This window comes from Coturnix japonica, chromosome 31, assembly GCF_054131305.1.
Source record: "Coturnix japonica strain WE chromosome 31, WE-NBRP24, whole genome shotgun sequence".
Taxonomy (NCBI): Eukaryota; Metazoa; Chordata; class Aves; order Galliformes; family Phasianidae; genus Coturnix; species Coturnix japonica.
In genome coordinates, this window is record NC_140693.1 from 5,000,914 (window position 1) to 5,015,244 (window position 14,331).

A 14,331-nucleotide genomic window follows, 5' to 3' on the forward strand; every position below is an offset into this window, starting at 1 on the left:
TCTCAGGTGTATTATACTTTTATTATTATTATTTCTCTGTTCATAGTTTCCTAAGGCCTCTTCATATCCTGAATAAAACCCTGGGGAATTGTAAGCCCACAGGCTGAGTTTTAGCACTGTCACTATTCGCATCTCCTGGATTGATAGGTATTTAGTGTGCTGCCTGGATCCTGGAAACAGGACCCTAAGATACACCCCAGGGAAAGCCCCAAGATGTTCCTTGTATTTTTTACCCCTGAGAGAATAATTCCTTTGCTGTGGAAGTGACTTATTTTTGCTCAGAAATGTCACCATTTCCACCTGCCAATTGTAACTGCCACACTAAAATGTCTTCTGAAGTAAAATAATGGAAGTGAGGAATCTATGTAGAGCTGCTAGGCCCTCGTTGTTTTGTATTAATGACCATTGGTTCCTCTAAGCCTCTTCATCTATTTTCTTCCCATTATTAATAATTACTATAGTTCATTGCACCTGGCTCTTACTTAGCAAAGCTTGCAGTGATTAGGATGGGAGAAGAAATGGTGTTAGAGATTTGCTGACTGCTTTAAAGATATTTAAGAGACTTTCTGAGAGCAGAAGTCAGATCTCCAGAGTCCTTTGTCTACGCCTGGCAGGGAGGCTCTGTTTTCTCATATTGTTTGTGTGCTCTTCTAGGCACGTCCTCTGCTTATCTAGCTGTCCAACCACTCAGTATATGTACAAGCTCAAAATAATGCATTATTTGTTCATTATTCATTATTATAATTACCTATTCATATTTATTCATATAGTTTGAGAAAACAAGCAGAATTTCAATGTGGTTACTATAGGAAAATGTGTTTGTTATCAGATAGGGCTGCTTTAATGTTAGATTTTATTTGTACATGCTGGACTTGCTGGAGTTGAAGTGAAGGCATTCGCCTTGTAAGACATTTTGTGGCCTCTAACAAACATGAACCAAAAAAAAGCATTACAAGGGAGCTGTAGATGGTCACTTGGGAAGCCTCTTTTTTCCATCTACCTCCATGCTGATGGCTCCCAATTTCTCTCAGCTGTGCAGAAGATCCTAGAGAAATTATAAGTGCAACCTTACATAGGAAACATAAACAAATTAAAGAAGGCAAAACAAAACTAACTACTAAGAAACAGGAGACTGGAGCTCAGCCCCCTGTTATCAGTTACTGGTATATTATATATATATAGTATATAATATATATAATATATGGGCTCTGTTACCTGTAAGATGTGCACTAACAAACACCGAGTGAAGGGTCAAGAGCAGGCCATGCTGGTGTGGAGCACACACTGTGCTTGTGGCTGGTGCCAGGGCTGTGAGCACGGACTTATGGCAGTTGCTAAGGAAACAGTCTTGGAAATGGGATTGGAGTTCTTGTCAGAAGGTTGGCTGCAGAAATGGTTTGTGCTTCAAAAGCACACGGGGCTGATACTGACAAAGGCTGCAATTGTTCAGCAATTGATTCAACCCCTGGTGTGATAGCATTAAGGAGTAACACATGATGTGATCACTAAATGCCAAAGATGAGGGATTTTGCAGTTTCTTTGGGTTATTTTCGGTGACTCTTTTGTGGTTTTGGAGGTTTTTTTTGGTCTCTTGCCATCTCACTGCTTGTGAGAAACTACCAGTAATTACACCGGATTACTCCTATGTAGGCCCTTGATGTGTTACTTTTTTGTTGGGTCTTTATTTTTTTAAGTAGTGAAAAAGCATGCACAGACAATTCAAAGTCAGGGCTCTTCCATGTGAGGATCCACAGCTTGAAGGAGTCCTCTTGGAAAGGTGATGTTGATAATCCCAGTCCTGTTTTTGCATTTCTTTGCCTGCACGTCCCTACTAGAGACATAGGCTTTTAATACACTGAGAAATTCCTCAGAGTTATTTGTTATTTTGCAATTACTTTGTAATTGATTTTCTTAAAAAGCAATTCATAACTTGTTAAAGATGTTCCCTCCTTCCCCTCTTCACTGTTTTTTCTCTAATCTCTGCCACTGTCCAGTATTTACAGTCATAAAACCTATTTGTTTCCCATTGCTTAGGGAGATGACGCTTCTAGAGAGAGAAAAAAGATGAGACCTAATGATTTGTAAGAGTGTATTTAGTCAGATCCTCTTGGGGTATGAGTCTAATTTGTACAGTGACAACTTCAGTGTAAGTAACCAGAGCAGTTACACTACTTGCCTCTGTTGCCTCTGTAACATAGAAGCTATTTTAGAATAGATCCTGTAGAACAAATGCTATCATTGAATTCATGATTGACTGTATGGGAACCTGAATGAGGTGATACTGTAATACTAAGAGCTGTCCTTCTGAAAAACAGTCTCCCAACACCTGCGCTTTGTACACTCAGCAATGAAACTTCCTCCTTTTTTCCACCAGGGCCTGCAGCTGGGAACTCAAGAGCTGGAGGAGATGGGAAGCAAGTTTTGCCTTGCTCTGCTCATTCTGCACCTCAAATCCTTGCCCTGCAGCAAGAAGGTGATGGCTCAGGCAGCGCTACTCCTAGATCTGGAGGAAGAGATAACAATAACAGACCGGGCACAAAGGTCAGTGACAGTTTCCTTACAAATTTCATTTTCCTCTCAAAATATTACTTGAGCATATGGATGGCACTGTCTCAGTGAATTCATCAACAGGAAACTGAAGTTTCAGGTGATACTCTGTCCACCTCAGATCTCCTCTGTGGAGTCAATCTCCTACAGGGAAGATGTTCTCTAGGTGAAGGACTTTGATGGTATGATTTAGAAACAGTATGCCTGATTCTGCAAGGATTCGCACAGTCATTCCTCTTTTCCTCACAGCATTGTATCCTACAGACATATGAAGCATAGGTTTGTGATTTTTGGTGCGTGTGATGAAGTCATTATCCAAACAACCATATGGGAGGTGTTTTTTCCTAATTGCAAAATTCATTTCTTAGCTTCCTGTGTTCAATGGGATGTATGCAAGTGAGGTTGCCTCATATGTGGGGAATTTGGCCTGGGTAAAGGTCAGAATATGGGATGCTTCAGCTGTGATGAAGCAGAAATGTATGTGCTCTTTCTAAACCATGCTATTCCTAGTTCTACATGCAAGCACTTACTCTTGCAATATTGTTTTTCCAAGACAAATGGAGGAAAAAATAACTGAGTGATGTGATATGATTTGAAGTTCCCAGTGGGTTTGTTATCAAAGAGTGCTTCCAGCTTCATCAATGAAAAGCCAATTTTTTCTGTTGCAGAAATGCCCCCATAATTTACAGCAAACTTCCAGTCTTCCCCCTGCAGGAATACTTAACTGACATTCGCACCACCTGTTCCTCATGCCTGAAACCATTCTTACAAGCTTGTTCGTGGTTTTTAATGTTTATGGGGAACAATGAAAAAAAGAGAACTAAAATATAGAGACATTCCTTTTGTATAGCTGTGCTCACTTGTACATATGAACACATAAATGAAGCAATTAACATGTATCCTAAATGGTTTCAGTACTGGGGACAGCCATCCGAGAAATCGTTGGTGTCTCATTAGAGAGAGCTACTGAAGCCTGGCCAGGTGGATGAATTTGAGATATAAATCAGATTTTCCAATTCTGAATTAGAGCTGGAGGAGTTTTTGCATGAAAGTAACTTCAGGGAAGGAAAATATTGAACTCTGACTTGTCCCAGACACTGAAAATAAGCCATCTGGTCATACCAACTCCATGAGCACTTTCTCTCATTTGTGTGGTTTTCCATTACCTTTTTCTTTGGTTGGTTTCATGTTAGTGAGCATTCATTTCATTTTTCCTGATGTTGTGTGGGCGATGAACCTTTACCAATATAGCAGCTCTCTAATGACAAATACTTTTAAAGAAGTTAAGAATTAAAGAAAAATCCCTTACCTTGTACAGCTCCCATGCCATTCCATATCTGTTTGTGGTGGTCAAAAGCAAAGCGCTCTGTCCCTTCAAGGTTCTGTGTCATCTGGGGATGGGATGTCACTGCTGAAGGCAGTGTGATGGTTACTTGTTCATTTTCACTCCAGTGGGTGGAATTGCAGATTTATGGAGTTCTGATGGGTTAGGTGCAATTAGTTGGCATTTGTAGTACAAGTAAACATTACATTGTTTGCTCCTGTCTAAAGATTTGCCATATTACAGGAGCTTTTTGCAAAAGATCAGGAAAAGGGAGATGTGGGGACCAAGGGGCTTGGCTTGTAAGTGTATTCTATTTTATGATAAATAATTCATTGAAAAGGATTGTGCAGCTTATTGATTCTGATTCAGAAAATTAATATTTTGCTTCTGGGTTTCTTTGAGTCTCGCCAAGAGAACTGCATAATTTGATTTTAGAGGGAATAAGAGGCCTAAAGCAACCAAAGGAAGAATGCAGAATAAAGAGAGCACACTGCTATGGGCAGGAGAGCAGCTGTATCCAGGCCTCTCCCCCAGCTCAGACTTTGAAATAAAATAATGCATAGACTATGAAATAAAAAACTGATTATCCATCAGAACTGGAGGTTGCAGTGTGGGGTTCCACTCGGTCTAATCTTACTCTGTAAAGATGAAATCCAGTCTTTCTCCATTTAGGTAGCACAGGGAGCTCAGCAGAGTCTTTCTGCTTACTGGTGGTGTGTCACTACATCAATGGTAATTATAGTCTACTTTTGCCAAGACTAGAGCTGTCTTTCATGGTTTAAGGAGCAGGAAGTGTTTATAGCTTAGAACCAGTGCTGTTGTCTTCTGTAGTTACCACAAAAAACACTTGAACACTTTCTATGCTTTCCTCTTGTGAGGATGGAAATAACCCAAATTATTTTTGTACCTTTGCCAAAGCAGAGTTGAACTCGGGGCCTGCAGGTGCTACACAGGAGCGACCTAAATGGTTACACTGTGGGATGTCTTTCTTGTGTGCTTTACACTGTGAGCAGAGGTGGTTTAAACACCTTGCAGGCAATCCCTTTTCCAGACCTCTGTACTGTGTAATGAATAGTGGGTGTTTAAGTGGGAGCCAATGGGTCTGACTGCAGCTTAAGTTTGTTTTTGGTAGAGCGTGTTGCAGAAGACTGTCTTGACTGACTTTCTCACCTAGAGAAAGATACACATATGGATGTTTCCTATCAGAGCAGGATTAACAGTGTCAGAAGAAAACGATGACTGTCACTCGACCTTGATGAAAATACGATCTTTATTTAGTTGATAAGGTTCTATTTTGCAGAAAACATGCTGAAATTGCTCTGACCACTCCAGCTGTGATCAGTGAGATTAATTGCACAGTGCTTATGTTCAATACATCTATCTAATTTTCTAAATGTGCATTTCTGAGTGCCCGTCTCTATAGTACTCCGGGTGACAGGTCAAGCCATGGAAAGAGAAGTTAATCCAGTACTGGACAGATCTGACTTCCAGGTGATATGTCTCATGGCAAAGGTACATAGATCACAAGCCAGAGGTCTTTTATGTTACGAAACTCCTACGGTTCATGTTCTGCGTTTGTGTCTTTTTTTTTGTCATGGTGTCTGGTGTGCGTGGCATTGACTTGGCATCTCAGCATCTCCCTCCAACAGCGAACATTTTCACCTGTCAACGTTTATAACTGGATGTGTCTTTTAATTTTCCTCTTAGAGCTCTCTCTGCTCAGGGCATTTTGCAGCCTTACTTTTCCGCTACTGCTGTGAGGAGGATGAAGGAGCAGGCTGGACACTGGCTACTTCTCTAGAATAAACTATTTGCTCTGTCAGAGTCAGTGAGCGGTAGATCGAAGCAAGGTAATAGCTACTGGGGAAATGACTGGTCTAATGGAGGCATCTTGTGTGAATGGGGGATTTCTCCCACCTGATTTCATAGTGTTCAGTGTACAGTCTCCAGTGAGCCGAAGAAAGGTGTGCTAAACCTTTAGTGGTCCTAACAAAATGTATTTTGGAACACAGGCAAGAATTCCTTCTTGACCTCAGTCTAGCACATACAGTATATGAAGTCATTCAGGAGCATTAACTGTGTAGTAAGTTCCCAGCAGAGGCAGGGTAACAAAGTAGCTATATCTGAAAATAAGCAAAAAGGGAGTTGAATTTTTGTCTCTGGGGCTACATTACTAATAGAACAGTAGAGTATTTCCCCCAGAACCTGGAAATCCTTGGAGAACATGAAATTCACATAACAACTCTTCATCTCTGGTTCTCTAAGGGCAGCTGTCTTAAAGACCAACAGGTAACTACTGAGATTATTGCCATGAGATGCAGTGAGATCATAGGATTCTGGATTACCTGAAAGTGCTTGACTGTGTGGAAATAGTTTAACTCTGAAATCTCTACAGTACACTGCAAGTTCCTTACTCAGATATTCTCTCTCCACAAAAACCTCCTATTTACTTCCTACTCAATGCTCTACTCAATGCTGTACCTTTCTAAAACTGGGGAAAGTCTAGTAAGGGGACTTTTGTTTTAGCTCTGTTTAAATGGTATGTAAATGATGTGCTAGCAGAGTCCTGGAACCAGTACTCCAAAGGTTGTTGGTACCTAATATATTGCTTCCCATGATTATTAGTTGAAGACAAAAACAAGTGATTCTTTAAATGTTTCCAAAAAGAATATCATCCAGAGAACATCCTGCAAACTTCAGAAGCATAGATGCATCTGGGGATGGAACAAACTCTTGATCATCCTAATACAATTCTCATAACTGCCTGTCTAGTGGTTAAATTGTTCAAGGTATCAGCCAGCTTTTAGTTAGCATCCTGTGCCCCTGGGGCATTTCTCCTTAACTCTCACACTTGTTTAGGTGCCGTCACCCTCATATTGCACAAGACCTACTAAAGAACTTAGTAGTTTGTGGGTTTTTCTTTTCAGAAACTTTTTATAGGTGTTTTTCTGCATCAAAAGGCTATTCCTCTACCAGCAGGCCAGTTTTAAGGACCATTCTGCCAAGTCAAATGTCAAATATGTGCATTTTGCAGCCATCTTCTGAAAAACAAGGTAATGTATCAGTTGATTGTAGAGGCATTTTACTCTCTTATCTCACAAAGATACAGTGCTGTAGATGTTGGCTTCACAACTCTGCTTTTGCTCAAGAAGAGCCACTAATTCTTGTATTTCCAGCCATGTCTTGCAGTCAGTTCAGGCATTCGGAAGCTGTCTTCTGGGAAAACAAAATGACAGCATGTACTTCAGACATCATGTTTTTTGATAATAAGTTTCATGCCTCATTTGCTATGAAACAATTGGGTTTTAAGTCAGTGCTGCCCAGGTAACTTCACATTTTTCATGACCACAAAGAGGATGAGAAGTGACTTCTCACTAAGAGCAGGTTTCAGAAAGCATTACCTTGTTAAGGGTGTTTTCCCCTTTTTCCTCATGTTTTGAACGGATGGCACTTCTGTTCATTCTCTTTTTGCATTTGTGCCTTTGAGTGTTTTGCAAACACTGCAGCAGTTGTAGCCCTTTGTTTGGGAGGTGTTTCTTACATACTGAGGCAGACCCTTGCAAAGTCATTAAGTGTTTTCTGCTGACTCAGATATTATTCATCTCTTGTGTTTCTTTATCATTTCTTATGTTTCTTGAACAGAGATAAATTTCTCTCCTCCCCAGATGGTAAATATACCTTACTGTGATATTAATCAGAAGCAGAATGTTTAATCACTACCATGGCCCTTTGTCCAGGTGCAATCTATTCATCTTCCATACAGTGAGCAGTTAAAATGGTCAGTGAGTGGATGGCAAATCCAATAATATACAAGAAGGATTTGTAGATCATTTGGAACTGTGCTTGCTCTTCTCCTATACTTCATTGATGCACCATCACAATCCTAGATAGTATTGAACTGTTGGATTTCCCATCTCTTCTCTGTAATGCATCCTCGCCTGATTATGGCTGTGCAAGCAATTCTGCTCATCTTTTAAGCTATGTGGCCAAAATGCCATTCAGATCAAAATAGAGTGAAGCAGACCCAAAGGTGGGAAGTTCAAAGAGCAAAAGAACAAAGAAGGAACGAGGCGTGTTGGTTTCAATTCATGCATCTTTAACACATATTTAAACAGCAGAATTACGACATGATAGTTCTGTGCAGTGATGGCAAATGGCTCCCTTGCTTCCTGGTTTGTGTCTTCCTCTGCTTACAGGTGAATGTGGGTTTCATTTGTTGTTACAGTTTTTTGTTTGTTCGTTTAAATTATATGAACTGGAACTAATTTTGGCTGAAGTGTTTGAGTGCAAGACAGTGCTTCACCCTCCCAAATGCCCCATCTCCTCATGGTTCCAACAGGCTGAGTACCTGATCCACTGGGGCAGTCTGTACGGTTGGACTCTGGGGAGTCCTCTGACACATGCATGGAGATGAAAGGGCTCTTTCATCATTTTGTGAATCTAATTCCCTGGAAAACATCAGCAGGAATCATCTGGTAGTTTTGATTCAGATTTCTGTTTGATTGAACGTTCATTTTTCTTTAAGTAAAGATTTGGAACATTTTTAACCTTGATCATCTGTAGACATTAAATATCTTGGGGCAGCTTTCAGAAGGAGAGGTTATTTATTGATTCCATTTTTTAGCTTGGTCACAGGTTATGTAGCTGTTAGAGGAATTTGAAGTTTCTACTGCTTTGTGAACATCTATGAATGTGATATTCCTGTGTTTGGATGCCTGAGCAAAAAGGGCATGGTGATGGTGATAGCTTATTAGGTAAATCCAAGTTTCGTGTTTGCCATACTGTGTCATGTTAGTGGTGTAGAACATGGAGCAAAAGGAGCTGCTAATGTATTTCATATAACTCTTCAAGGGCACCGCCTAACTTTTAACAGTAAAGGAGTGTGTCAGCTGTGAGAGCAGCTGCAGAGTTCTGGGGTAGACTCACATTACTGTAAGGAGTCAGAATCAGTTTATGACTACCAGGAGGTATTGCTTAAATACATATATACTCTACAGTGCTCTTTCATACAGATGCTGCAAAAGGGGAGTATCTTCTTTCTGTCCAGGGTCTGACGTAAAACCTTGATGTGCCTGCTCATGAGAGGAAACACCTCCAACTTTGGATTTAGATCTATTACTGGATTCAGATTTTACTCTCAGTACATATATATTGATAATTGTGTTTTGTAAATAAGAACATGAACTTTCTTCCATCCCTCCCTCCCTTCATCCTTCTCATCCAGCACTCTTCAGCGTCTCTCCTTTGTTAGTGTGAGAATATAAGCCCAATGAATTCTGTGGAGGTTCAGCCGAGCAATGCAGTCTATAATTAATGTATTTGGTATTCAGAAGGCTTTTATGTAGCTGTGCACAGGTGAGCCACTGTAATTCAGCAACTTTTCATTAACACTTTCTGGAGCTGTCCCTGTTTTCTTCCTATTGATTTTTATTATTATTATGAAATAACCTTGGGAGCCACACAGATCTTGTTGACTGTTACCAAATACCAGTCCAAGCCTATCTCAGGCTGGGAACAATTATTCATGCTTACTTCAGAGGTAATTCATTTATCATTTAATAGCTAATAATAGCAATTTAAACAGCAGTAGGAAGGGATGAGATGAAAAGAGCAAATGGCAGAAAAAGGAATCACAGAAGGACTGCATGCTATCATATCGAAGGTTATTCAAATTACTGTGCACGTACAGATCTGACTGGAGTACCGATAATGAACTTGTATATATCCAGCAGAACAAATGGGCTCTGCATTGCCCTTTCTGTGAGGCACATTGCTACTGCCTGGTATTAGACATTTTCGTATTGATTAGGAGCATCTGTATTTCTGTGGTACAGTCCTTTTCCCTTAAAATCGTACTTGAAATGTGGAAGTCATTGGGTCCCTTCACATGCTGGGATAAAAATTTACTTCTAAAGCAATCAACATTAATTTATGAAGTTATGAAATATCTCCCAAAAGACTGGATTATGAGGGATATGCACTTCCGTCTGAGGTGATCTTTATAGACCAGGATAGTGCTGACACTGGAACGGGATAGAGTCTTTCCTAGAAGTCACAAAGGATAATGAGAGGATTGATATGTTTAGACTTACAGTCATTTTGAATGCAGCCAGATGCGACAATTTTGGGTTGACCATGGATCAGGTGTTTAAGAGGCAGTGTTAGGACACTCCATATAACATTATTGCAGAGCTAGGTGGTGAAGGCTTTACCACACATCAGTCCTGCACAGCATTGATGGCGGCAGGGTTACGTGTGCTGCTACTGTTTAAAACATTAGTGTTTAAAATGGATGTCTTCTGTCGTGGGCAAAATATGATAGAAGGAGCTGCATCCTCAGTGAAACCATCAGTGGGATCCACGTTTTCCTCAGGTCAGAATTTTATATGTATTTAAGTTTCTCAGGCAATAAGAGCAAAGGAAAGCATTGTGGTTCTGATACAGTGATGCTCATCAGCACACTGTGTCCCCATCTCTCTGTTCTTTCTCTGCAGAGGGAACACATGAGATTTGTGCTTTCGAGGCAAACAGCTTATTGCAGGTTTTGGTCTGATGCCCAGCCTGCAAATGAGAGTCTGACCAGGCCACTTGTACTGTGGTGACAGTATACAGCTGCTATCTAGGAGCATATCAAAAATCTTAGCAAGACAAATGAGAGACTGAACAGTTATAGGGATAGAAAAAGACAGATAAATTCATAATTAAAGCTGTCGAGTTGCAGTAAAAGGAACATTTAACTTGGAACGAAAGTGGGTGGGCGAACAAAGTGTCGTATTTGGAGGTGAAAGTTGGCACTTGAACAGCATTTTTAAAGTACTCCAAAGCCACCTCCACTGACATCTCAGCTCTATTGTATATTCTGTCAGAGGCTCTGGCTGTGCAGTGTATTGTGGCTGTGACTCATGCGCAGCCCCTGCTGCTTGCTGCCATATGAGATATTAGAGAGACAGACATGGCAGGAGTATTGTGTGAGACTGAGGTAAATACGTGCAGGTTGGTGTTTTTAGACCCAGCACACACATGTACATGGACATATATGCATAGAGGCATAAACATGTAAGCCAGCTGCTGTAGCCTGTGGCGATTCATTATATCGTCTCAGAAACAGTGGGGGTTTATTAAGATGTATAAGCTAAATGAGATATTAGCAGGAAGAATTTGTGAGAATTTGGCTGGAGCTGGGCCTGCAAAGATGTGATGATAAGATCATGTGATGTTAATACTTCATACGGATCTTCACAGAGGGTTGGAACTTGATGATCCTTGAGGTCCCTTTCAACCTGAGTATGGTTCTGTGAATACTTAACATCTGAAGAACACACACACACAAAAATAAAGCCTAAAATCTCAAATCCAATTCCCATGAATACTGGGGGAGTTCACTCACAAGATGAAGACCTGTGCCATTTTGGCCACGGCCAGTCTGTAGATAACAGTAGTTCAGGCTGAGCAAAGACAACATGCCAAGCACTGGCCACCACCAGAGCAGGAAGGAGAAGCAGGGTCTGTACACTGTAAGAGGATAGAAGAAAAAACAGCTGTTTCCAGCTATTAGAGCGTGTTCTTTCCATGTTTCTCCCCTGATGCAGTCGGAGTCCCTTGCTGAATATGTCTCTCAATCCTGCATCCATTTCTTCTTGGTAAAACTTGTGTTTTTCGGATGGATGTGAAGCTAATTTCTGGAAGGATGAGTTTCATTTTTAAAGTAACAGAAGCAGGCTTTGTGTGGTTACGCTTTCAAGTACATCCTTAACCATTTAAAAGTGCATTACCAGCAGTGTTATTTATGGTATCTTATTACCTGTTAAACTATAATGGCTTCCTATTAAGCATTAACAATTAGTTACTACCTTAAATCCCTCTTTCAAAAAAGAGTTAGAGGAATTGGAGCTTGGAGGGAGAGTAAGCAATGGAAGAAACTAAATTCAAGAAGAGCTATCAGGGCAGTATCATTAGAAATAAGGAATAAAGGGAGGAATAGAAAGCATCTATTCCTGTCTATTCTGTCTATTCCTGTGTAATCTGTTTGTTCTGTCTGGGCTGCTCAACAAGTTTTTACATTACACTGTGTACTTCGGAATTGTTTCTGAAGATGCCATTCTACAGTATCTTCCATAAAGCATCAGCATCTCATTAAAAGATAAAAGTCCAAGGTATTCAAATAGCAAGCAAACTCCCAGTATCAAACAACAAAACAGTGTTTGATCTCCTTTGAACTGCAGGGGGCAGCCAAGAATTTGGGTATTGCTACCTGGATTTGTCTTGTCAGGCTTTCCATCGCATTAATACTTATTTTTCATTGTAACACACAACCTGTATTTTCATCTGTGAAGATGTGAATCATGAGACAGGATCCATTGTACGATGTTCAGCCAGTCAGGAGTCCTTCCTGACAGTGCCCAGCATTAGAGATTTCAGAGAGATGCAAGAAATTGCCATCGTGGACAATTACAAACTATTCCCACCATATGGGGGAATGCCTTTCTATCTTCAGACAGTTATTTATTTATACTTGGAAATGTGAGAAATTATAGCCTTTCCAAGTAATTATAATAACAATAATCCTTTCTAATGAAATGTTCCAATGTTCTTATTTTCTGTACGAGTGGTTAATGCTTTTTGAGTCTATCAGTTGAGTTTCATAGATCAGCTGTGTGTTGCTCAGAAGATGTTTCCTCTCTTCAGCTGCGCTTTCACCTTTGCAAATGCATTTTTGTCCTCTGCTGTAAGAGAGAATAATTGGGAGTGCCCAAATTGCCAGTTATTTTGTAAACAATGATTGTCTCTCTTGTGCATCTGGTCACGAAAGACACTCATATTTTTTAGCCTTCCTATTGCTCTAATGATTTTAATCACCTTCTCTGGAACCGTCCTTATTTATCTACTCAGACATACAATCTGATTTTTGGGTGGTCCAGTATGGACTCAGTAATCTCTATGGGTCCCTTCCAAATTGGGTTGTTCTGTGATTCTATGTGTTATCCTTTAACATGTAGGAAGACAGGAATTCAGGATGGCTTCGATAGAGAAAGCAGAGCATTTCTTAAAATAAGTTTTGTAATATTTTCCATCCTGTTGTCTGTAGGCCTTGCAGTTTATTGTTTTCAGGAAGGATGGAGGTTCCTGGATTAATCAGCCTTATCATCACCTGATTTGATGAATGTGTTGGAGAAACCATTTTATCTTTAAGTAATAATCTTGGAAGATTGCTGGCCACAAAGAGGGGTTGTGAAGGAAACCAGAGTCTCTCAGGTGGGAATGCATGCCCGTAAGAAATGATGTCACTTTTTATATTTAGATCTTTTAGATTTCAGCATTATGTCTGACTTGAAGACGGTTCTCACCTAATTAGTCCAGAAAGGATGAAATGGAAAAGAGAGAGTTGAGTGGATGAGGATGTCATGCTGGCAGCTTGTGGGCAGCACAGGAGCAGTGAATAAGATAGAGGGTCCCCATAAGAAGCTGGGACCTAAGATCCCTCCCTGCTTTCATGGAAGTGAAAAACTGCCTTAATTTCAAGAATTTTCTGTATATACATATATATATATATATTATTTTTTCATGGAGATACAAAGAATGGATTAGGCTGAAAAATTAGTTGGGTCCTTTGACAATATGTCTGAGATGTCTTTGCCATTTTCAAGGAGCAGATTGGAGACATAAGATGCAGAAGCAAAGCTTGTGTTCACTTTTCTCTCTCTCTCTCTTTAAAATCATACCCAGGTTCTTTTTGTGCAAATGTACTACTCAGGATCAAAGCCTCTGCTCCAAGTGGAGGAAGTCCCTGGAGAGCAAGGCCTGAAAGCTAAGCCTCTAATACTGCTGCTGCTGGCCATACACCAGGTACTGCTTGGGAAATCTAGTCATGCATGACCCAGCACCTGGAGATAGAGAGAAACTGGGAGCAGTGTACTCAGCATCCCTGCATAACTTCTGATCTTTGTTCTCTTTGCTAGCTCATGTCCTTCTTTTGGTCGTGGTCCATCAGGAGTTTATTCCCAGCAGTGTCAGATATCTGAAAGACTCTTCTGTAATGCAGCATCCACTGATTCCTTAGGCTTCTCAGAAGTGTAGTTTCTGTCATATGGACTGGGGTTTATCAGAAAGTGGATAATGGATAGGCTCACTACAGGTCTCTGCTTATTTTGGTGTATTTTTCCTCATTTCTGGCATTTCCATCTCCTTACTGAGTGGCTCTAAGTTAACGGCTGTTGGGGAAGGATCAATAGAAAGATGCTCTCTGCAACATCTGAGATTATTTCCCCTGCAGGTATGACAGGAACAGCCTTGCAAGCAGGATACTTCTTTGCCTTGTGGTGCTTTCCTGCCTCTCTTGTGAGGTGCTGGGTTTGCATGCTAAGAAAGCCACAGTTAGCACAGCTTAAACAAGATGACTCTCAAGAAGCAGTGTCCTTGATCCCTCATTAAAAATGTCCTTGACACGTTGTGCCATCAGAAGG

The 14,331-nt window shown here is 40.5% G+C and overlaps 1 protein-coding gene across 1 annotated transcript in view; it reads left to right on the plus strand.

Annotated features, from left to right (window-relative positions):
- The window catches only part of LOC146755678 (cytosolic carboxypeptidase 4-like), a 164,658-nt gene that overhangs the window by 138,718 nt on the left and 11,609 nt on the right, over positions 1-14,331 (plus strand). The window contains exon 6 of the mRNA XM_085525323.1: positions 2,375-2,541. Within this exon, the coding sequence (XP_085381449.1) occupies positions 2,375-2,541 (167 nt within the window). The remainder of the gene's footprint in view (positions 1-2,374; positions 2,542-14,331) is intronic.